At 42.1% G+C, this 25,470-nt stretch overlaps 1 protein-coding gene across 7 annotated transcripts in view; it reads right to left on the bottom strand.

Moving 5' to 3' along the window:
• The window catches only part of LOC137632598 (uncharacterized oxidoreductase ZK1290.5-like), an 87,164-nt gene that overhangs the window by 36,875 nt on the left and 24,819 nt on the right, over positions 1-25,470 (bottom strand). For all 7 annotated transcript variants that reach the window (XR_011042064.1, XM_068364632.1, XM_068364636.1 and 4 more), the window contains exons 2-3: positions 24,580-24,661; positions 16,963-17,087 (exon numbers count right to left, since the gene is read on the bottom strand). Coding sequence is in view for 6 of the 7 variants with exons in the window: in XM_068364632.1 (XP_068220733.1) it covers positions 16,963-17,087; positions 24,580-24,655 (201 nt within the window). In the remaining variant the exon portion in view is untranslated. The remainder of the gene's footprint in view (positions 1-16,962; positions 17,088-24,579; positions 24,662-25,470) is intronic.

Raw genomic sequence — 25,470 nt, 5'->3', positions numbered from 1 at the left:
CTTACGATGCTGCCCAAACGCCCTGCTCCTTTTACTGCCTCTGGTAGTGAGCCTAAGTGGGAAAGGAATATGCTCACCATAGTTGAGAAGGTAAAACTTCTTGCCATGTTGAAAGAAGGCAGAAGATTCGTGGCAGTTGGACACCATTACAACATCGAGTCAACCGCTCGCAACATTAAGAAAGATGAAGAAAATATCATAGTCATCATTCAAGCCAGGTGAGTAGAAACTCTTACTCTTACGAGAGAGAGAGAGAGAGAGAGAGAGAGAGAGAGAGAGAGAGAGAGAGAGAGAGAGAGAGAGAGAGAGAGAGAGAGTAAAATTAAAACTAAATAACTTTTAACTATGTTTACTGTAACTGTTTATATACTTTTATTGTATATATTGTGCACAAAGAAAATTTTCCTAAATACAAAAGGGTTTTCAGTTTAATACTATATAAGAGTGTAATAAAAGATAATACTGTACAGATAGAAAGTGGTTTAATATTAGTATGGGAAAGGTTTAAAATATAAGTAAATATGATATTTTAATTATAAAATAAATTTTTGAATATACTTACCCGGTGAATATATAATAGCTGCAACTCTGTTGCTCGACAGACAAAAAAACAGTAAAAACTCGCCAGCGATCGCTATACAGGTTGCGGGTGTGCCCACCAGCGCCAACTGTCGGCCAGATACCACTCTCTCGATGTAAACAAAGACTCAATTTCTTCTCATCCCACTGCGTCTCTATTGGGGAGGAAGGGAGGGTCGTTTAATTTATATATTCACCGGGTAAGTATATTCAAAAATTTATTTTATAATTAAAATATCATTTTTAAATATTTAACTTAGCCGGTGAATATATAATAGCTGATTCACACCCAGGGTGGTGGGTAGAGACCAGTTAAATATGTTTACATCGTATAAGCTAAGAGTTTTTTATTTCATTTTGACAGTTATCAATATAACAAAACCAAAATAAATAGGTACCTGGTAAGGAAGTCGACTTAGACGATTACTCTGCCTTGTAAGTACGTCTTCCTTACGGAGCCCCGCGATCCTCTTAGGATGCTGACAGACCCCCAGGAGCTGAAGTATCAAGGGCTGCAACCCATACAACAGGACCTCATCAAACCCCTAATCTGGGCGCTCTCAAGAAATGACTTTGACCACCCGCCAAATCAAAAAGGATGCGAAAGGCTTCTTAGCCTTCCGGACAACCCATAAAAACATTAAAACATTTCAAGAGACAGATTAAAAGGATATGGAATTAGGGAATTGTAGTGGTTGAGCCCTCACCCACTACTGCACTCGCTGCTACGAATGGTCCCAGTGTGTAGCAGTTCTCGTAAAGAGACTGGACATCTTTTAAGTAACATGACGCGAACACTGACTTGCTTCTCCAATAGGTTGCGTCCATGATACTTTGCAGAGATCTATTTTGCTTTAAGGCCACGGAAGTTGCTACAGCTCTAACCTCGTGCGTCTTAACCTTAAGCAAAGATCGGTCTTCCTCACTCAAGTGTGAATGAGCTTCTCGTATTAACAATCTGATAAAACCTGACAAAGCATTCTTTGACATAGGCAAGGATGGTTTCTTAACCGAACACCATAACGCTTCAGATTGGCCTCGTAAAGGTTTAGTACGAGCTAAGTAGAACTTAAGAGCTCTAACAGGGCATAAGACTCTTTCTAGTTCATTGCCTACGATCTCCGATCATCTAGGAATATCGAAAGATTTAGGCCAAGGACGAGAAGGTAGCTCATTTTGGCTAAGAAACCAAGTTGCAGAGAACAAGTAGCTTTTTCTGACGAAAACCCCATGTTCTTGCTGAAGGCATGAAGCTCACTGACTCTTTTAGCCGAGGCTAAGCATACCAGGAAAAGAGTCTTAAGAGTGAGATCTTTCAGGGAGGCTGACTGCAAAGGCTCAAACCTGTCTGACATGAGGAATCTTAGGACCACGTCTAAATTCCACACAGGAGTAGCCAAACGACGCTCCTTAGAGGTCTCGAAAGACTTAAGGAGGTCTTGCAGATCTTTATTGTTGGAAAGATCTAAGCCTCTATGCCGGAAGACCGAGGTCAACATGCTTCTGTAGCCCTTAATAGTAGGAGCTGAAAGGGATCGTACTTTTCTCAGGTATAAGAGAAAATCAGCTATTTGGGCTACAGAGGTACTGGTCAAGGATACGGAAACTGACTTGCACCAGTCTCAGAAGACTTCCCACTTCAATTGGTAGACTCTAATGGTAGACGCTCTCCTTGCTCTAGCAATCGCACTGGCTGCCTCCTTCGAAAAGCCTCTAGCTCTCGAGAGTCTTTCGATAGTCTGAAGGCAGTCAGACGAAGAGCGTGGAGGCTATGGTGTACCTTCTTTACGTGTGGTTGACGTAGAAGGTCTACTCTTAGAGGAAGACTTCTGGGAACGTCTACTAGCCATCGAAGTACCTCGGTGAACCATTCTCTCGCGGGCCAGAGGGAAGCAACTAACGTCAACCTTGTCCCTTCGTGAGAGGCGAATTTCTGCAGTACCTTGTTGACAATCTTGAATGGTGGGAATGCGTAAAGATCTAGATGTGACCAATCTAGGAGGAAGGCATCTATATGTATTGCTGCTGGGTCCGGGACTGGAGAGCAATAGATTGGAAGCCTCTTGGTCAGCGAGGTTGCAAAGAGATCTATGGTGGGTTGACCCCAAGTCGCCCAAAGTCTCTTGCACACATCCTTGTGGAGGGTCCATTCGATTGGAATTACTGACCTTTCCGACTGAGACAATCTGCTAGGACGTTCAAGTCGCCCTGGATGAACCTCGTTACTAGGGAGATGCCTCGATCTTTTGACCAGATGAGCAGGTCCCTTGCGATCTCGTACAAAGTCAGTGAGTGGGTACCTCCCTGTTTGGAAATGTACGCCAAGGCCGTGGTGTTGTCCGAGTTTACCTCCACCACCTTGCCTCGAAGGAGATTCTCGAAGCTTATCAAGGCCAGATGAACCGCCAAAAGCTCCTTGCTGTTGATATGCATGCTCCTCTGACTCGAGTTCCACAGACCTGAGCATTCCCGACCGTCCAGCGTCACGCCCCAGCCCAAGTCCGATGCGTCCGAGAAGAGAACGTGGTTGGGTATCTGAACTGCCAGGGGAAGACCCTCTCGTAGGCTGATATTGTCCTTCCACCAAGTCAGACAAGACTTTATCTTTTCGGAAATCGGGATCGAGACCGCCTCTAGCGTCTTGTCCTTTTTCCAGTGAAAAGCCAGATGGAATTGAAGAGGACGGAGGTGTAGCCTTCCTAGCGAGACAAATTGCTCCAGGAATGACAGCGTCCCTACCAGACCCCTCCACAGCCTGACTGAGCAGCGTTCTTTCTTCAGCATCTTCTGGATGGAGAGCAGGGCTTGATCTATTCTGGGGGGCCGACGGAAAAGCCCGAAAAAACTTGACTGTGAATCTCCATCCCTAAATACAGAATAGTTTGGGATGGGACCAGCTGTGACTTTTCCAAATTGACTAGGAGTCCCAATTCCTTGGCCAGATATAGAGTCCAATTGAGATCCTTCAGACAGCGATGACTGGAAGAGGCTCTGAGAAGCCAGTCGTCCAAGTACAGGGAGGCTCTGATCTCCGAAAGCTCGAAACTGGTATCCCACATTCCTGTCAACAAACCTCAGAAACGGTTGGGAATCCGGGTGTATAGGAATGTGGAAGTATGCCTCCTGAAGGTCGAAAGAGACCATCCAGTCGCCTTCCATAAATGCTGTCAAGACAGCCTGGTAGACTTCATCGTGAAGTTTGTCTTGACAATGAACACATTGAGCGCACTTGCCTCTTACGTACTCCTGCAGTGAACATGGCTGCCAAATCATGGAGCCATCCCTGAGGGACTTGTCCCTGCAGAGAACGTGGCTGTCAGATCATTGGAGCCATCCCTGAAAGCCTTGTTTATGCATGACATAATTGTACAGCAAAACTTCAAAGGCTCGAAAACAGCTGTGAAGTTGACCTGTAAAATCTTGGAGCGTCTCCTGGCCAGGCGCCAGGGAGAGTCTACGAGATTTGAGAAGTCTATCTGGGCAGAGGCAGGAACTCCCAAGCCGAGAACTTCTCTCGTGTCATATCAGACTCTCGCTCTAAAAGCCAGTTTAAAAGAAGGGAAAGCAAAGGCTGTATCCCCCAAACTCCTGGTGATAAACCAGTCGCCTAGCAAACGTAAAGCTCTCTAGGAGAGCGAGAGAGCACTAGCTTATAAAACAACGGCTTCGAAGTAGCTAGGCCTAGTGTAAGCTCTGACGTTTAGGCGAACGAGGAGCAGCAGTTACAAAAAGATCCGGACAAAGATCCTTAAAAATCAGCATGATTTATTTAAAGTCCATAGAGGGCTAAGCAGCTTTAGGCTCCTCTCCGTCTGACAGAGTCCTCAAGGGAATATCAGTAGGAGGTGGAACAGCAACTTCCTCATCTAAAGGAACCTTGTCTGAAAATAGCTGAGTCTCAAGCAAGGGAGAGACCTACCGTGGTGGCAATGCTTTACAAGCAGAGTCCACACGCACTGGTGCATTAGTAGCGGACCAGGACGCAACGTCATGTAACTGCTTGACAGTCTGTGAACTGTCAACAACAACAGGTGCGAGAGACCAGGACGCAGCGTCATGTAACTGCTTGACAGTCTGTGAACTGTCAACAACAACAGGTGCGTGAGGACGCACAGCGTCCACTCGAGACTGCTTTGACCGCCTAGATAGAGCAGTCAAAACAACTCTAGAATGCGGAGGTTGACGCACAGCGTCAAAACAAGTCAACTCCGATTGTTAGCGAACGTCCTGAACGTCAACAGGAGCATCAGCAAGTGGCCTAACGTCCAAATGTGGCTGAAAATCCACACGAGACCGCATCGAGTGTGGTTCTAAACAACCTGACTGACGTGACTTAGCTACGCCAACGTCAACAGGACGCACAAAGGAACGTTAGGTTGGCTGAAAGCCAGGATCTCGATGAGATAAACGGCTAGGCTCAACGGACTAATCGGCAGAATAGTCTTCCATAAGGGAGGCAAGCTTATTCTGCATGTCTTGCCGTACAACCCATTAAGGATCAACGGAAAAGGTTGCGGTAAGAGACGAGGGTAACGTCTGTGACCGCAAAACCTTGCCAACAAAAAGACTCTCGGAGTCTGTGTTACGCTTTTGTTAGGCGGCGAGCAGTTTTCCGATGACTGCATAGGGTCAGAGCTGTCCTAATGGCTACAACCAGGACGCTGGACCTGTCCTGAAAGGACTGACTTTCACTTAAGGGCCTCGAAACCTTGTTTCAGGTTTCTTATGCGAAAAGCCTTCGGATGACGAGGAGAAAATTGTCTCTCTCGCCTTATGGTAGGGGAGATCTTGGTAAGATACACCCGATACCATAGAGGGAACGTCTGTTCGCTGATCAAGGCCTCTCGAACCCATAAGTCGTACGACATTACTTCTCCCCTGGGCTTGGGAGCTTGCAAGAGGTCCCGGACTAGGTGAACGACAGGCACGAACAGACGAACCCTCGGTTACGCAACACTGTAACACTTTGCGCAATATCACTTTATCACTACGATTTTCTGTTTTGCACTTATTTCACTGAAATCGAAACTTTTACTGATTTCTACCTGAAGCACGCAATTCTACCCTCATCAAAAGGTAGTAAATGCGAAATCAGTCGTATAATGCAAGCACATTAATACCAGCAAAAAAACAGTAAACATCTTTTAAGATAAAAAAAAACAGTGATTGGGGAAGAGACTAAACACTAGTACATTCAAAACTACGTTTTCAATCTCTCACCGTACATTGCCTGGGGACGAGAATAAAACTAAAAACGTTTTATCCTTTCTCCCCATACAGAGACTAGGGACGAGAGTAACTCGAGAACAACGTTACCCGCTTGAACGGAACGTTTTCTCTCCTCTCTCTCCCTCCGTCTCTATCTCTCTCTCTCTCTCTCTTGATTTCGCACCTAAGAGAAGAGCCCAATTACGTTTCGTCAAAAAAATTTTATTTTGATAATAAAATAAATTTTTGAATATACTTACCCGGTGATTATATAAGCTGCAGCTCTGCTGCTCGACAGAAAACTCTACGTAAAAAATCCGCCAGCGATCGCTATGCAGGTAGGGGGTGTACTTCAACAGCGCCATCTGTCGTGCAGGTACTCAGTACTCATTGTAAACAAAGAACTCAATTTTCTGCTCGGTCCACTGCGTCTCTATTGGGGAGGAAGGGAGGGTCCTTTAATATATAATCACCGGGTAAGTATATTCAAAAATTTATTTTATTATCAAAATAACATTTTTCAATATTTAACTTAGCCGGTGATTATATAAGCTGATTCACACCCAGGGGGTGGGTAGAGACCAGCAATAAATGTTTACATTAATATGAGCTAAGGATTTTTTATTTCATTTTAGCAGTTATCAAAATAACAAACATAAAATAAATAAGTACCTGGTAAGGAAGTCGACTTGAACAATTACTCTGCCTTTTTAAGTACGTCTTCCTTACGGAGCCTCGCGATCCTCTTAGGATGCTGAGCGACCCCTAGGATCTGAAGTATGAAGGGTTGCAACCCATACCACAGGACCTCATCAAAACCTCTAATCTAGGCGCTTCTCAAGAAAAGAATTTGACCACCCGCCAAATCAACCAGGATGCGAAAGGCTTCTTAGCCTTCCGGACAACCCAAAAACAACAATAAAAACATTTCAAGAGAAAGATTAAAAAGGTTATGGAATTAGGGGATTGTAGTGGTTGAGCCCTCACCCACTACTGCACTCGCTGCTACGAATGGTCCCAGGGTGTAGCAGTTCTCGTAAAGAGACTGGACATCTTTAAGATAAAAAGACGCGAACACTGACTTGCTTCTCCAATAGGTTGCGTCCATTATACTTTGCAGAGATCTATTTTGTTTAAAGGCCACTGAAGTTGCGACAGCTCTAACTTCATGTGTCCTTACCTTCAGCAAAGCTTGGTCTTCCTCACTCAGATGGGAATGAGCTTCTCGTATTAACAGTCTGATAAAAAAGGATAAAGCATTCTTTGACATAGGCAAAGATGGTTTCTTAACTGAACACCATAAAGCTTCTGACTGTCCTCGTAAAGGTTTAGTTCGTCTTAAATAGAACTTAAGAGCTCTCAAAGGGCATAAGACTCTTTCTAGTTCATTTCCAACCATATTTGATAGGCTTGGAATATCGAACGATTTCGGCCAAGGACGAGAAGGTAGCTCGTTTTTGGCTAGAAAACCAAGTTGTAAAGAACATGTAGCCGTTTCAGATGAAAATCCGATGTTCCTGCTGAAGGCGTGAATCTCACTGACTCTTTTAGCTGTGGCTAAGCAAACCAGGAAAAGAGTCTTTAAAGTGAGATCTTTAAAGGAGGCTGATTGTAGCGGCTCGAACCTTTCTGACATAAGGAATCTTAGTACCACGTCTAAATTCCAACCAGGTGTAGCCAAACGACGCTCCTTCGTGGTCTCAAAAGACTTAAGGAGGTCCTGTAGATCTTTGTTGTTGGAAAGATCTAAGCCTCTGTGACGGAAGACTGATGCCAACATGCTTCTGTAACCCTTGATAGTGGAAGCTGAAAGAGATCTTTCTTTCCTCAGGTATAAAAGGAAGTCAGCTATTTGAGTTACAGAGGTACTGGTCGAGGATACTGATACTGACTTGCACCAGTTTCGGAAGACTTCCCACTTCGATTGGTAGACTCTAAGGGTGGATGTCCTCCTTGCTCTGGCAATCGCCCTGGCTGCCTCCTTCGAAAAGCCTCTAGCTCTCGAGAGTCTTTCGATAGTCTGAAGGCAGTCAGACGAAGAGCGTGGAGGCCTTGGTGTACCTTCTTTACGTGTGGCTGACGTAGAAGGTCCACCCTTAGAGGAAGATTCTGGGAACGTCCACTAGCCATCGAAGTACCTCGGTGAACCATTCTCTCGCGGGCCAGAGGGGAGCAACTAACGTCAACCTTGTCCCTTTGTGAGAGGCGAACTTCTGCAGTACCTTGTTGACAATCTTGAACGGGGGGAATGCATATAGGTCTAGATGCGACCAATCTAGGAGAAAGGCATCTATATGAACTGCTGCTGGGTCCGGGATTGGTGAGCAATAAATTGGGAGCCTCTTGGTCATCGAGGTTGCGAAGAGATCTATGGTAGGCTGGCCCCATGTGGCCCACAGTCTCTTGCACACATCCTTGTGTAGGGTCCATTCTGTTGGAATGATTTGTCCCTTCCGACTGAGGCAATCTGCCATGACATTCAAGTTGCCTTGGATGAACCTCGTTACTAGTGAAATGTTTAGATCTTTTGACCAGGTGAGGAGGTCCCTTGCAATCTCGTACAACGTCATAGAGTGGGTCCCTCCTTGCTTGGAGATGTACGCCAAAGCCGTGGTGTTGTCCGAGTTCACCTCCACCACTTTGCCTTGAAGGAGAGACTTGAAGCTTTTCAAGGCCAGATGAACTGCCAGTAGCTCCTTGCAGTTGATATGCATTGTCCTTTGACTCGAGTTCCAAGTTCCCGAGCATTCCCGACCGTCTAATGTCGCGCCCCAGCCCGTGTCCGATGCGTCCGAGAAGAGAACGTGGTTGGGAGTCTGAACAGCCAGGGGCAGACCCTCTCTGAGGCTGATACTGTCCTTCCACCAAGTCAGGGAAGACTTCATCTTCTCGGAAATGGGGATCGAGACCGCTTCTAGCGTCTTGTCCTTTTTCCAGTGAACAGCTAGGTGATATTGAAGAGGACGGAGGTGTAGTCTTCCTAACGATACGAACTGTTCCAGGGATGATAGCGTCCCTATCAGACTCATCCACTGCCTGACTGAACATCGTTCCTTCTTCAGCATGTTCTGGATGCATAACTGGGCTTGACTTGTTCTGGGGGCCGACGGAAAAGCCCGAAAAGCTAGACTGTGAATCTCCATCCCTAAATACACAATAGTTTGGGATGGGACCACTTGAGACTTTTCCATATTGACCAGGAGACCCAATTCCTTGGTCAGATCTAGAGTCCACTTTAGATCCTTCAGACAGCGACGACTGGAAGAAGCTCTTAGAAGCCAGTCGTCCAAATAGAGGAAGGCTCTGATGTCCGCTAAATGAAGGAATTTGGCTACATTCCTCATCAGCCTCGTAAACACAAGAGGAGCTGTGCTTAGGCCAAAGCACAGGGCTTGAAACTGGTAGACAACCTTTTCGTAAACGAATCTCAGAAAAGGTTGGTAGTCTGGGTGGATGGGGACGTGAAAGTATGCGTCCCTTAGGTCTAAAGAGACCATCCAGTCTTCCCTTCTGACCGCTGCTAGAACGGACTTTGTGGTCTCCATGGAGAATGTCTGCTTTGTGACAAAGACATTCAGCGCACTGACGTCTAGCACCGGCCTCCACCCTCCTGTCTTCTTTGGCACTAAGAAGAGACGGTTGTAGAAGCCCGGGGTTTGATGGTCCAGGACTTTGACTACCGCTCCCTTTTCTAGTAAGAGAGACACCTCCTGTTTCAATGCTCGTCTCTTGTCTTCCTCTCTGTACCTGGGAGAGAGATCGATGGGAGACGTTGCTAGAGGGGGTTTTCGTACAAACGGGATCTTGTAACCCTCTCTGAGCAACTTCACAGATTGTGCATCTGCGCCTTTCTTCTCCCAGGTCTGCCAGAAGTTCTTGAGTCTGGCTCCCACTGCTGTCTGAAGAAGCTGGCAGTCAGACTCTGCCTTTAAAGGACTTGGTTCCTTTCTTCCCTCCCACGTCTCCCTTCGGCACGAGCACCTCCTCTGCTGGAGGCTCTGCCACGAAAGGGCGGAATAAATCTGGACGCTGGAGTGTCCATCCTTGGTCTTGACAAGGTAGGCAAAGGGGTGGCTTTGCGGGCAGAGGACGCAACCAGGTCATGGGTGTCCTTCTGTATCAAAGAAGCAGCAATCTCCTTAATCAAGTCCTCTGGAAAAAGGCACTTAGAGAGAGGAGCAAACAGAAGTTCTGATCTTTGACACGGTGTCACTCCAGCTGACAGGAAAGAGCAAAGGTTCTCATGCTTCTTGAGGACTCCGGATACGAACGAAGCCGCAAGCTCACTAGATCCGTCACGTATGGCCTTGTCCATGCAGGACATGATGAGCAAGGAAGATTCCTTCTCAGTCGGGGAGATCTTCCTGCTCAAAGCTCCCAGACACCAGTCCAAAAAGTTGAAGACCTCGAAGGCTCTAAATACTCCTTTCAACAGATGGTCTAGGTCCGAAGGTGACCAGCATATCTGAGAGCGTCTCATGGCCAGCCTGCGGGGAGAGTCTACAAGACTTGAGAAGTCGCTCTGGGCAGAGGCAGGAACTCCCAAGCCGAGAACTTCTCCCGTGGCATACCAGACGCTCGATCTGGAAGAGAGTTTAGCAGGGGGAAACGTAAAGGCTGTCTTCCCTAGACTCTTTTTGGACTGCATCCAATCTCCTAAAACTCGTAAAGCTCTCTTGGACGAGCGTGCGAGGACGAGTCTAGTAAAGGCAGGCGAGGATGACTGCGTACCTAAAGCAAACTCTGACGGAGGAGAGCGCGGAGCCACAGACACAAACTGGTCCGGAAACATCTCTTTGAACAGAGCAAGAACTTTTCTAAAGTCCAAATAGGGTTGCGTGGACTTGGGCTCGTCAAGGTCCGAATGTGGTTCATCAACGTGTGCCGCATCGTCATCATCAGAGAGTCCATCATCCGAGAATTGAGGAGGAAGCGGCAATGGAGTAGGTATCGGCTGGTCAGCTGAGTCCGGTCGCACGGGTGCACGCGTGACTGAACCGGACGCAACGTCATGGAACTGTTGCCCAGTCTGTGAGCTGGCAACAACCATAGCCGCGCGGGGACGCACAGCGTCTACTCCAGACTGTCTAGTCTGATGTGGGCGAGCAGAGGCAACCACACTGGGTTGCGGAGGTTGACGCACCGCGTCAAAACAAAACAACCCTGATGGTTGTTGTACCTCGCGAACGTCAACGGAAGGGTCCGTGCGTCGCTGAACGTCAACATGCGGCTGGCAGCGCATGGGTGGCGGGACTCTCTCAGCTGGAGTGCGCAAGAAGGTCGCCTCAGCGTCCACAGGACGCACAACCGTGGTTGGTTGAAGGCAAGGGGTTGGTGTAGCAGCAACCTTCTCCGCACGAAAGTCCTGCATCAGAGACGTTAACTGGTACTGCATGGACTGCAGCAAAGACCACTTAGGGTCTGCAGGAGCAGGTGCGGCGACAGACGGTGTAACTGCCTGAGGCGGTACCGCTTTGCCTCTCTTAGGAGGTGAGCAGTCATCGGAAGACTGCAGCGAGTCCGAACTGACCCAGTGGCTACAACTGGGCCGTTGGACTTGCGCGGAAGGGACCGACTTGCGCTTAAGAGGTCGTGAGACCTTGGTCCATGGTTTCTTACGAGAAACCTCTTCCGCAGACGAGGAATAAATGGGCTCTCTCGTCTTTGTGTGGGTGGGGCGATCTTGGGTAGATACGCCCGAAACCACGGAGGGAACGTCTGTTCGCTGATTAAAGCCTCTCGAACCCATTGGTCGTACGACATTGCTTCTCCCCTGGACTTGGGAGCTTGCAAGAGGTCCCGGACTAGGAGGACGACAGGCACGAACAGACGAACCCTCAAGCGCAACACTATCCACAACACTATCACTCACTTTATCACTTCCCACTGCACTCTTACACTTCAGCTCTTTGACGTCCGCCATGAGCTGGTTACGGTCACTAGCCAAGGACTCAACTCTCTCACCCAGAGCTTGGATGGCACGCATCATATCAGCCATCGAAGGTTCCTGAGTGCCAGAAGGGGGATTAGGAGTAACCACTACAGGGGAAGGAATAGGTTGTGGGGCATGAGGAGAGGAAAAATCAACGGAGCGAGATGAACTTCTCCTGACTCTATCTCTCTCTAGCCTACGTGTATATTTCTGGAATTCGATAAAATCGAATTCCGAAAGCCCAACGCATTCCTCACATCGATCTTCCAATTGACAGGTTTTATCCCGACAATTGGAACAAACGGTGTGAGGATCGATAGAGGCCTTCGGAAGACGCCTTGAACAGTCCCTAGCATTACACTTCCTGAATTTTGGGACTTGAGAAGGGTCAGCCATTTTGAATTGGTCAAAGGGGAATTCAAAAACTATCCAAAGTCATCAACAAATAATCCGATATAAAAAAAAAAAGAATGCAAGGATTTATTGAAGAGAAAGCCTGCACAGCGAAAGCTCAAAACTAGAAACATGTACTTCACCAAATAGTTGTGAAAACAAATCCAGTTAGCAACAGCGAATTAGTAGGTCTTGCCGGTAGCACGACAGAGAGAAAATTGAGTTCTTTGTTTACAATGAGTACTGAGTACCTGCACGACAGATGGCGCTGTTGAAGTACACCCCCTACCTGCATAGCGATCGCTGGCGGATTTTTTACGTAGAGTTTTCTGTCGAGCAGCAGAGCTGCAGCTTATATAATCACCGGCTAAGTTAAATATTGAAAAACATGTTATTTGACCAAAGGAAAAAACTGAAAGGTTTTCCAATTAAAAAGTTCCTTTAAAATAGAATTTAAAACATTTAAGCTTTGAAAGAAGAATGAACAAAACGTTAGAATCGATTTACTCTTTCTGCAAAGTGAAACCGTGATACTCTCTCTCTCTATCGTAACGATAGAGCGCAAACTGCGTAGCATAAATAAACTAAACGTTAGTTCATCTTTGAAAACAGTACGAAGACTATTCAAAGAAAATCTTTCATAAAATATTTATTAAAAATATTCATTTAAAAAGTTTTAAATCATTAGCTCTTTAAAAGCTATTTACGATTGAAAGGGCTCAACGTTGGTTAACTTCGGTTTCCAAGTAAGGACCGCCTACTCTCAGGAAAGGTCGCATATAAACAAATCATTAAAATTTATTTTTATGTTTATTATAAATGGAAAGTTAATCGAAGAGGCTTAATAAAGGCGGTGAGATATAAAACATATAGAGGAAAATCTATAATTAATTTATAACGTGATAAGATAATTGCTAAAAGCCTAAACACACTTCCGTCTAAGGGAAGGGTCGGCCATTTAAAAGTCAAAGAAAGTCCATACTCTCTTTGTCATCAAAAATTAAATCTATCCAAAAACGAGTTCAAGATTTAAGATGAAGATAAAAACACCTGCACTGCGAAAGCTCAAACCAAAATGAAGTACTTCACCAAATATGTTGAGAAAACTCCAGGTTCTACAGCGAGTATTGATACATCTTGTCGACACGTCGACAGAGAAGAAATTGAGTCTCTGTTTACATCGAGAGAGTGGTATCTGGCCGACAGTTGGCGCTGGTGGGCACACCCGCAACCTGTATAGCGATCGCTGGCGAGTTTTTACTGTTTTTTTGTCTGTCGAGCAACAGAGTTGCAGCTATTATATATTCACCGGCCAAGTTAAATATTTGAAAATTAAAAAAAAAATAGGGCGTTGTTACTTCGAGGATTTTAACTTATCACGAGGTGGCCTGGAACCAATTATCAGTAATAGACGAGGGAATACTATACTACCATTGAGAGCAAATTATCAGATGCTTTGAAATATCTTAATGAATACTACAAGTAAAACTTCCTAAATGACAACCCAAACAAAACACAGGTATGTGCTTTCCATCTTAAAAACTACCAAGTAAAAAGGGAGTTGAACATCTCATGGAATGATAAGAAACTAAAGAATGATAGCTTCCCTGTCTACTTAGGCATTACCCTAGACCAAACGCTATCTTTTAGGGAACATGTAAGGAGTATAGGAGAAGGTGGCTACCAGAAATAACCTCCTTATTATTATTATTATTACTATCCAAGCTACAGCCCTAGTTGGAAAAGCAAGATGCTATAAGCCCAGGGGCTCCAACAGGGAAAAATAGCCCAGTGAAGAAAGGAAATAAGGAAATAAATAAATGAAGAGAACAAATTAACAATAAATCATTCTAAAATAAGTAACAACGTCAAAACAGACCTGTCATATATAAACTATTAACAACATCAAAAACAAATATGTCATAAATAAACTATAAAAAGACTCATGTCTGCCTGGTCATCAAAAAAGCATTTGCTCCAACTTTGAACTTTTGAAGTTCTACTGATTCAACTACCCGATTAGGAAGATCATTCCACAACTTGGTTACAGCTGGAATAAAACTTCTAGAGTATTGCGTAGTATTGAGCCTCGTGATGGAGAAGGCCTGGCTATTAGAATTAACTGCCTGCCTAGTATTACGAACAGGATAGAATTGTCCAGGGAGATCTGAATGTAAAGGATGGTCAGAGTTATGAAAAATCTTATGCAACATGCATAAGTAAACATGCAAATTTGAATTGGGGAACAAATCCTCAAACTCTAAGACAAACAGCTCTGGCACTCAACTACTGTATTCCACAGCCAAATACTGCTTACCAGTCTGGAAAAGGTCATGTCATTTCCACAAAGTTGACGCCAAACTTAATCAAGCATAATGCATAATTACTGGTGCCGTAAGACCAAAAACCCTTCCAGTACTTTATAAATTGACAGGCACGGCACCACGGAATAGCCCATTTACACCCAAAAATATAAACAAGAGAATGATGAAAGGCACCTGTTCTATGATCACCGGGACCTGATGGTTAGACAAAGACTGAAATACCACAAGAGCTTCATAACCACCACTAGCTTTGATCCCATGGAGTCAGCAAATTACTACCTAGAATGCTGAAGAGAAACAGACAACTGCCCACCTGATGAGGCCACCCAGAATCGATGTGAGTCTCTTCCCCCATGAAAAAACCTTTGTAGAAAGGATTGGGTTACTCTTAATTGAGTAACAGCTGGAGTTGGAAGAACTGGAGACGATCTTCATAAGTGGGGTCTCACCTCCTCTGCTGAGTGCCCATGTGGTCATCCCTTCAGACCGTGGACCACATACTTTGCAAGAGTGAACAGGGGCTAATCAGCGCAGATTTGGACCTCTACGAATATAATCAAGCTGCTATGCAGTGAATATAATGTTGGTCCGATAAGATATGATGATAATGATGATGACCCTTTGCCTGTCACAACTACTTAGGCAATATAGTATTTAGACTTGTGAGTTAGGGATTAAAACAATTCCCTAATTTAAGTCATGGTTCTGTCATAAATCTAATAATTTAGTAAGATTCATGGTGATATTTTTTCTCTTGTTATGAATTTGATGAGATTTTTATTAGGAAAGCATAGAAATATGAAGTGATGTAATAAGGTGGTATATCATACACCATTCTCTCCTACCAGATGTTCAACTGCACGTTAAACACGTTTTAGTAATAAACTTATGCTGGTGTAAAGTTACTGGAAACAAAAGTGAAGGTCAATTCCTAAACCCACAAACTTTTCAATAAATTAGGTGTGTGTTTTCAACATAAATTTATATACAAGATCCATTGTATTTATCATAAGAACTTTAGTTGAGCTGGCTGACTTTCGGACATGTCATTCTTGATAACTAGTAATGCTGTTTAACTCTATAGTTTATAGACAGGGTGTTTGGTTTATTCTTGGAATGTTGGGCAATTGCAAAATTTACTTGGATTGTATGATGCTAATATAACTTGAGCAGGATTTCAGTAAACAAGGCAATATTTTGTTTCTTTACAAGTCTTCATAGCTTGCCTACTGCTATGCAGTCATATAATTACCAGTATGGGATTGTATTCATCAGAAGATGTTTTCTATGAGCTTGATAAGAACTGTCATCAGAGTTGTGGAAAGCACATTTACAGAGAATGCCCCACTTTCCCTAGTAGACAGCTGCAGAGGACCATCACAGGTAACAAGACACCACCTATGAGACTTTGTGAGAAGCCTTCTGCTTGGAGGAGCAGCTGGATAGTCTCCAAATATGAAGTGCAAACGACTTCACGGATTAGTGGTGCCTCTTCATGTGCAACTGACAGATGGATAGTTCATATGGTAGTTTTCTCAGAACTTCAACTATAAGTCTAACAGATCCAGAAACGCTAGAGTGATCAGCACTACTGATCAGCCAATGAATTAGGCTGAATGGTAGAAAAACATAGACATCCAGGTGATTCCATGGGTGTTGAAAGGTATCTTTGAACACTAAGAATGTGACTATAATTGGGGAACAAAACACAAACTTTTTGTTTAGTTACGTAGCAAAAAGTTTATTCCCGGTGATCCATATTGGGCAAAAAGCCTTTCTGGTGCACAAGGAAGTAGGGATCACACCACAGTTGACTTCTCTACCAGCAGATTCAACTGTAGAAGCCCAGCGACTTGTCTTGAATTATTTTGAGTACATTCTTCTCCAATATCCCTTCCACTTCTGCCAGCAAAGCCAGGATTTTTGGTAATGTGAAAGTATCATAAATACTATTGGTCTGCAAGATGAGGGGTGGCAGTCCAGAACAGGTGACTTCTTAATTCTGATCTCAGCACTCATAGAAGCAGCGAGATGCCACATCATGCGTGAGTGCTTATTGGCCAAGATACTCTCCCGAAGCTGAAAACAAAGTGAAAATTCAGTGCTTGTCAGGTGAGCGGGGATTCACTTCCACTCGGCAGTAACAGGTGAATCCAGCTTTGCTGAAAGTATACTCCTATGAAAGGATGAAGGTTTGTAGTTATATAAAAACAATTACTTCTTCCACTACATCAATGAGATATTGTGAAAATAAAGATGTTACATGAGGTCCTGAACCACTAAGCTGTTTTCCGCCCACAGAACTCAAACATCATTACAACTACGGGTGCTTCCATGAGGAGAGTAGAGGGGAAAGAGAGAAAATTGTATTTTTCGCTTTAAAGTTGAAAAGCTCAGCTTCTGCGATATTAACAATGTGACTACAGATAAAATTCATCAAAATAATTATGAGGTGACATCTGCAGTATTTAGAATAAGAATAAAATTCCATTATACAGTATATTGGCAAGAATTTCACCCTCTCACCTTTATTGCTTGTGCAATATACTTCTCACAGCCATACCGCTTAGCAGTGTCAATGTGCCGATACCCACAATTTTTCAGAGCATACACTACAGCTTCATGACTGTAACCACCATCATGAGATGTACCTGGAATTATCAAATCCTTTGAGATGACAATAAACAATGCTGTACTAAACTTCTGCAGAAAACAAATATAGAGTAACATATCAAAATCAATTATAATGTATGTAATCAGTAAAGTATTGGATACAATTTAAATCAATATCAAAAGTACTGTACTGTAGTTATAATAAACTACATAGGAAGAAACAAGAAAAAGAATTAAAGCCTTTAAATAGTTTGCAATAGTACATTCGTAATCGTTGCAGACATTGACAAAAGTGAAGTTTTTGACATGAGGGTGGGCAGGGCGAATCACCTAAGCGAACCGTGTCATTAGCTACCTCATTCACTAATTCAATGGTCGTTCCAGCTTGCGCTGAAGACATTCCCTATTTTATAGGATGAAAAGTTTGTATATGTGTAGGTACAAATGGACAAAAAGTATGAGGATCAATGTTCAAAGACAACAAAAAGTGGCCATACATCCTTGTCCAGTGTTTATTCTTGCTTTGTAAAGACCTAGCACTCAATCCTATAAATACCAAAGGCCATAAGAAATTAGTCATCAATCATTTAAATAATCCATAATCGGGGGACTTCTACAGCAGCAGTGTTAAGGTCTAGATAAAGGTATTGTGAGTTGATAGCAACAAAAGAAAAGTAGGTTCTGGCAAAAAGTAAGCGGGAGGGACCGTGCCACCACTCAACTAGCTCCTGCCACTCAAGTACCTTATCAACAAGCTTCTACAACCAATTTGGTAGTTGTCGATAATCCTCTATAAATGATAAGGTTTCTATTCTCATGGGAAAAAATAGTTATCACAGACTAAGAATCAACATGGAAGTAAAATCCAATGAAGTCTGACCTCCTCAGGCCATTGAAACAGAAAATGGATCAACTACTGATGAAACCGAGTTTCCTCTCGACACGGAATCTCCTCAGCTTGGTCCTCGATCTCAAGCCATTCCACCTCTCAGGATGAGAGGATTATCCCTTCCAGAAAAGGTGAGAAAACTAAACCTTTATTTTCTATTACCGTAAACTTTCCTAAGTCTAAAGTTATAAACAGTGCACAGGTTAGTACCTATAACCAGGAGTTAAATGTTGAAAACCAGCATCCCAACCAAGAACTCGGTTATACATAACTTTCAAAGAGACATGATTGTATCTCCTCTCAATCAGGATGTAGTTAAAATCAGAAAGTTTTCCAACATTCATTAAACTTGATCCTATGGAAAACATGGATCTATATGGTTTGTGGATACTCTTCTAAAGTGAAAACAGTGTGTTTTCTTTAACATCCCTCTATCCTGAGTGTGGAAAGGTGGGTTCACAAGGGTTGACGGCATTTCCCACAGGATTAAGTGTTCAGTACATCAAAGGTCCTCTTCCCTCTCACCACCACTGAACGTAAGACTGATCCCATCATCCATATTAGGCGATTTAGACTTATGGCAAACGCCAGCCAAGGACCCGCCACCTGACGATATATTACATTCCAAATAAAAGTCACGAGAACCAACGAAGAGACTAAAAAGTGACAAGGAATACTAGTGACGTTGGCTACTCTAAATAAGAGTAAGAGAGGCTCTCACTGGGCAAGAAATTAATCCTCCTCTAGTCTACTTACTTTACTTGAGGGTTATTTACCTGGTTCTATTACACATGGAAACCCTGTGCCCTATCAGACCTAGATGATCTGTTGTCGTATACAGTCCTAGGTATTCACAGTATTATACAGCATATTCCACACAAAATGTCAAATTCTTATATCGAAACACTTAAAAAAAGTCTTCAGTTTCTTCTTGAAATCCTTAATATCTACAGTCTTCTGGAGATCTAATAGGAGCTTGTTGTAAAGACTTGGAGCTGTATATTGAAAATTCTAGGCCATACAGTGGACATACATCTTGGTTCCCATAATTTGAAACAATCAGTAACTCTTTTCATGTCGACACGATTACTGGTGGCCCAATATGTATCAATCTCTTTGATAATACGAATAAGAGCCCTGTGATTACAAAGGGAGGAGATTTCAGGAAGTCTGGCTTAGTCACAGAAGCCCAATTCGTTAAAAAAAAAGGAGCTACTGAACAGTGAGAAATTTTTAAATAAATAAGTAATAAAAAGCAGAGGGGAAAACGTACCCCAATGCTGTATTATTAGTTGCATGAAAATGTCCCAAACCTGCTCACATTAAGAGTTGATTCAACATCTGATCACAAAAAGAAAGAACAAAAGCAGTTCGACTATGTAGTTATTTGTATTCAATGGAGGGCTGGAAAACCCTAATTCTTCCAACAAAGAGAAAAGAACGATAGAAATATCCATGAAAACTCCTACCAAACAGACTAAAGACAGTCCATTTTCTTTCGTTCCATCACCCTCAGTTGACTAACTACCTTCCGGAGGCAGATTAATAAATGCATGAATAAAAGACTCCATGTAAAAGTTTTCCAAAAAAAAACAATGCGAAAGAAGAACAGAAAGAAAAAACAAACGACCCCGATGTGGGATTGATCTGCTGCCATGTTTATGGTAGCATTAGTAATGAACAAATAAAATAAAAAATATATATATGCATATACTGTATATACATATATATATAAATTTAAGAGAAATACTCATAGAGTTAGGACAGCAAGACAAAAGAAAATTTATAAAGTTAGGTCGACATAATATTGAAAAGAAATACATGAGAGAGAGAGAGAGAGAGAGAGAGAGAGAGAGAGAGAGAGAGAGAGAGAGAGAGAGAGAGAGAGATTCGAACTGGGGGAGCAATTTCCCCAAGGTCGAGAGCCCTCTTACCCGTCACAATTCTTCAACAATAAGATGAAACCACATGACTCAGTCAAGGCATTTTCTCATTGAGAGAGAGAGAGAGAGAGAGAGAGAGAGAGAGAGAGAGAGAGAGAGAGAGAGAGAGAGAGAGAGAGAGAGAGAGAGTAGAGTTACAAGAAGTCACAAGGATTTTGGATGTCTAAGACTTTTTAGTCCATCCACAGAGACTCCATTTACTCTTTGGTAGAGCGATTTAGTTTAAGCATTTAAAGAGTTTTTAAGATCTTGTTTAAGTTATTCTTGAACTCGTTTACTATGTTACTATTTACAACATCCGCTGGAAGTTTATTCCAAGTATTTGCTATTTTGTAAGTAAAGAAATTGTCAAATTGAGTGATGTTGTATCTTTTCAATTACAATTTGTATACCTTACCTCTGGACTGATTTGTGCTAAGAGTGAATAGATTGTTGTAATCTACATTTGTTATTCATTTAAGAATTTTGAATACCTTTATTAACTGTCCCCTTAGTCGTCAAGAATGTAGATAAAATAAGTTCAAGCGTTTCATGCTCCATCGTTATCCAAATTGTCTTAGTGTTGGAACTAGTTTGGTGGCCTTAACTTGTGCTGCTTCCAGTCTATCTTTATCCTTCTGAATATTTGGAGCTCAGAATTGGACACTGCACTGTATTCTTCATGGGGTCTTACTAGTGATGTGTACAGCTGTAGTATAGTGTCTTTGTTTCTGTATTTGAATTGTCTCTTTATGTAACCTACTAGTTTTTTAGCTTTCTTTTCAACTATTATGTTCTGTTTGGCTAACTTCAAATCCTTGCTGATAATAGTACCAATATCTTCCTCCTGGTCCACTCTTTCTATTTCATTACTCAGCAGTGAGTAATCTGATTGTGGGTTACTATAACCTGTGTGAATGACTTTACGTTTCCTACAGTTGAATGGCATTTACCATTTTCTGGACCATTCTCTTAGCTTCATTAGATCCTCTCTTAAGGCTTTTACATCTTCTGAGGTTGCAGCATTTATGCCTAGTTTAGTATGGTTGGCAAATTTGGCTATTCTACTACTTAATCCTAAATCTATGTCATTAATGTAGATCAGAAATAGCAATGGGCCAAGGACGGATCCTTGAGGTACTTCGCTTATAACAGATGCCCACTCTGAAGCTTCTCCATTGATTACAGCTCTCTGTTTTCTGTTTGTTAGCCAATCTTCGACGAGAGAGAGAGAGAGAGAGAGAGAGAGAGAGAGAGAGAGAGAGAGAGAGAGACAGAGAGAGAGAGAGAGAGAGAGAGAGAGCCTTACCTTATTGCCTTATTCTATGTTTGGGTTCGCCTACTATGAGATTCAGGGCCTCTGTAACACGGTTTTTTCGCAATAATTTTTTATCTATGAATTTCATGAATGTAACGCTTCTTCAGAGTGCACATTATATCTACACATAAATTTTGACTATATTCTGCATTACGTAGGTTGAATAAAAATGGTACTTATAATAGTAAAAGTGACGTTTTTTGAAGACGGGCCAACTTACTCAGAGAAAAGGTTTCGAACGCACTCGTTACGTAACTTATGACGGCCTTCCTTCCCTCTTTCTCGATCGATGATTGGCTATACGTAACGAAGGCTATACCTCTGCCAACAATGACACAAAAGTTTAAATAAAAGCAAAGCAGTACACCTTTATGAACTCTGAAACCTCTCCACTGATAATTGTCATAATGAACAAACCAACAAAATATGTTAATAAATACAAAAACACTTCGATTATTAGTCTAACTCCCAAAATAAGTTTCCTAAGAAATTACAGTCTACTTTATAGGTCACAATCAGATTGACAAGGTGTAGGGAATAGTTGGTAATTTTCAAAAACGTAGTAGACAAGCTTGATTTGATAACTGCTATATCCAATGTCAAGCAATTTTTATTGATTGTCTATCTACCTACCTACCTATTTACTGAAAAAAAAAAAAAAAAAATAGCCGGTACCGTATTTCGGCTTTAAACCTTCACCAATAATTATCGTCAGAATGATGACTTCATGAGGCTCCACCCACTTTGGCCTCGTTATAATTCAGGATAACACTGAAGGCTATCATGGGCATTGTTGGATCAGAAAATTTAAATTCTGGCTATAAAAACTCATTTCTCGAGTAGTTGTAAAAAGTGCTAAATGATCCTCAAGGATCCCAGCAGTTGGCCTAAACCTAAACGTTTAATTCATGTATACTACTGTTGCGGCACTACTGCTACAGTAGTATTACTACGCTAGCACAGATACCCCACCCACATTTATGTATCGTTCCGCCATTCATAAAGTCTTTGTCATGTTTTTTCACTGTGCAATAAGCCATGGCCTCCTCAGAAATTAAGTTTAACATTAGATGATAGGTTATTTCATTAAGCTGAAAATTATGGCAACTGGGAATGTTATTGCCGATGTTGAAACTAAAGATAAAGTATGGTATCATTCCTTCATTGCATTATCATCTTTACTACTATTTGTTTTGCTACATGTAGTAATTATTTTAAAGGATAAATGAATTATGTTCACTTCACTTCTATAAATTCCCATTAGATGTACAAATAAAACTCCTAAAACTATTCATGATTTATTTACAAAATGCAGTCATGCCCAAAACATAGCCAACACGGTCGTACGGCCTAAGAATAAGGAAAAAAAAATATATCGGATGATCCGTTGGTCTGATGGAGAGTTTAGCACAAAATTCTTATTTTAACAAAAATAGTTATATAAAGACTGTTTATATACAATCTCTCTCTCTCTCTCTCTCTCTCTCTCTCTCTCTCTCTCTCTCTCTCTCTCTCTCTCTCTCTCTCTCTTGGTGGCATAGTGAATAGTTAATGGAAATGTTCAAAAGTCTGAATGACATTACAAGTATTATAATCATGTTACGCTAAATACAAATCAGACCATAGACATTGGATTCTAACTAGAAACTGAATGATTACCTATTCAGGCTATAGTAAATATGGCCGCGGGCTTTCTCTTGACTGTATAAAGTTGCAAGTTGTAAGGCAAATGCAGTTTTGGAACCACGGGGGCAATTCCAAATCCTGCTAGCCATTCTTGACTGTTATGGGTTCCAGAGCCGATGGAACAAGGTGAATGGGTGTCTGGTGGATGGGCGGGGCAAAATTTTGTCAAAAGGTGTTTACATTGCTTACGTAATGAATGTTTTCGACTCTTGGCTCGTTATCACTGGCCATGGCGTCGGCTAGATCATTTTTACTCTATAAAAATGAAAACTATCGGGTTTAGGTTATTGATAATGCTGACAAAATTTGTGTGTGGTTGTAAAATATACATATGTCAACTTTCAGCTACATCCGATGAATTGATAAGGAGCAAAGTCAAAAAAAACCGTGTTACAGAGGCCCTGAATCTCATAGTAGGTTCCTCAGTGTGAGGCACCTCGTATATCCACCAGAGAGTTGCTTATGCATCTTCCGGTGTATTTTGCATCTTCCAGTCTTGGATGGTCTGGGATGCATCTTCGGTGTTTATTGTTCTTATTCTTAAACACGTCTACGCTCACTCCTGATATGTTTCTTAGATGAGCTGGCAGCTTATTAAATAGTCGCTGCATTAGCAATGATGGTGCATAGTGGATTAATGTCCTGTGTGGCTTCATTAGTTTTCCTGGTATAGTTTTGGGCACTATCAATCTACCTCGGCTTGCTCTTTCTGATATTTTTAGCTCCATGAGAGAGAGAGAGAGAGAGAGAGAGAGAGAGAGAGAGAGAGAGAGAGAGAGAGATCTAACCTATACCACAAGACCAGCACTATAACCACTTGACCTTGGTGATTATAGGACAAAACAACTGGTTGAAAAGGACGGGGGGAAGCGTAAGCGGACTCTGAACAACCCGCCCTCAAACAGGAGCCAAAATTTCTCATCAACTGTGGCCTTTTCTCTTATCTTCAAAAACCCTTCCTGATGCAATGACCTGTATTCATTGAACTATGTAGACATTTATGTTTGGGTCAAGAGCAACACAATTTGCTAAAGGAAGTAAGATTAAGAACCTTACCTCTACATTGGTACATTTTCATAACATTCCTTACAATGCATGCGAGTCCCACGGGTGAGGTGGCTCTTGACCGAATTGGAAGAGGAGAACTGGAAATTTTTGAGAACTCTATCTCACTGGGTTGAACAACGAAAGACTACCAGATTGACGGCAATCAAACAAGATTAAACAACGTGCCCCTAATGCCAGTGAATGATAAAAAACAATCAAAAACACATACATGCTTGAAGCAACTAAGGACAAAAAGGGTAATCGGAAATTCAACAGAACTCTCATTAGCAACTGGAGAAACAGTTGAGCAAACTATCATTCCATCTGTCAGTGTTACCAACAGAGGTATGGAGTAGGAGGTACTATATCAGGATTGTCAGTGTGGTAAAAAACTGAGCAGGTTATAGCAATTCAGGGCTAGATAACTTATCATAAGGTAATATTTATTAATAATGTACTATTTTTTCAAGTAATACAATACTGTACTGTACAGTATAATAAACTTACCATGTATTATTCACCTGTACACTCCAGAATATGACTCAATTATTTTGACACAAGCAATTAATAGTTACCATTTGGTTAAAATTTCACACACATTCAACTTGAAATAAAATTGCATTGCTGGTATATTGAAATAATTTATTTCAGTTTTTTCTATTACTTACCTAACCCCAGTATGGGCATTTTCACATTGTTATGAAGAATTACGTGCTTCTCTGGGTTTGTGTAAACATCTGCCATCACAATCTGAAATTAGAGACAATAAGTACAGTACCCAATGATAAAGAACCATATTTAACCTTTCTTTAAATATATGGAAATTCTATTAACCTTATAAAAAATGAATTTGCTAAAAGAAAATATCTCTATCTTGCTTGTGCATTGTCAATCATACAATTACCTGTAGTTAATTGACAGCTAAAAATGGACAGTACCTTACACCAATTTCCAGAGTATATTACCCCTCTACCAAAAGAAGCCCCCTTATAACTACCAGAATATCACACATTTCTCCATTTCTCTCAAAAAGCCACATTGCTGATGCAATCCGAGGGATTGAGCAATACCATTAGTAAATTTGGAAAAGTCCAGTAGAATTCTGTCTATCTTTTCTCTACATTCTGCATTCCTCATGATTACATAGACCAAGGATTTGTCACCTTCCCAAAAAATAATATCCAGATTGTTACCTAATCCTTTGGAGGTTTTCATCATGAGTTTTTAAAGGAGCATGCTTTTGAAGGTTCTTTCTGGTATTCAGCTTCTACCATGTTTCCTTTAATAACAGTCAATATTAGATCTATTTTTCCTTTTTTGCGTAGTTGAAGGAGATGGTCTATAAGGACGTCTGTTTGTGTTCTTTTAGCTTCGGGGTACAGCTTCTTCATGTAGTGACATTCAAGACCTAAGTACAGTACTTTATAGGAGTGACCTGTGGTGATTTGTCAGTTTAATCCCCACTAGATTGAAGAAGTCATCTTGCTAAAGAATGTTTCTCGTAAGTCCTGCATTAAGTATTAATAATTTTTTGTTGTGCCTCGCAACTTGTGTAATTT

The sequence above is a fragment of the Palaemon carinicauda genome, chromosome 41, assembly GCF_036898095.1.
Source record: "Palaemon carinicauda isolate YSFRI2023 chromosome 41, ASM3689809v2, whole genome shotgun sequence".
NCBI classification, from domain to species: Eukaryota; Metazoa; Arthropoda; class Malacostraca; order Decapoda; family Palaemonidae; genus Palaemon; species Palaemon carinicauda.
This window is presented reverse-complemented; position numbering and strand designations above follow the sequence as displayed.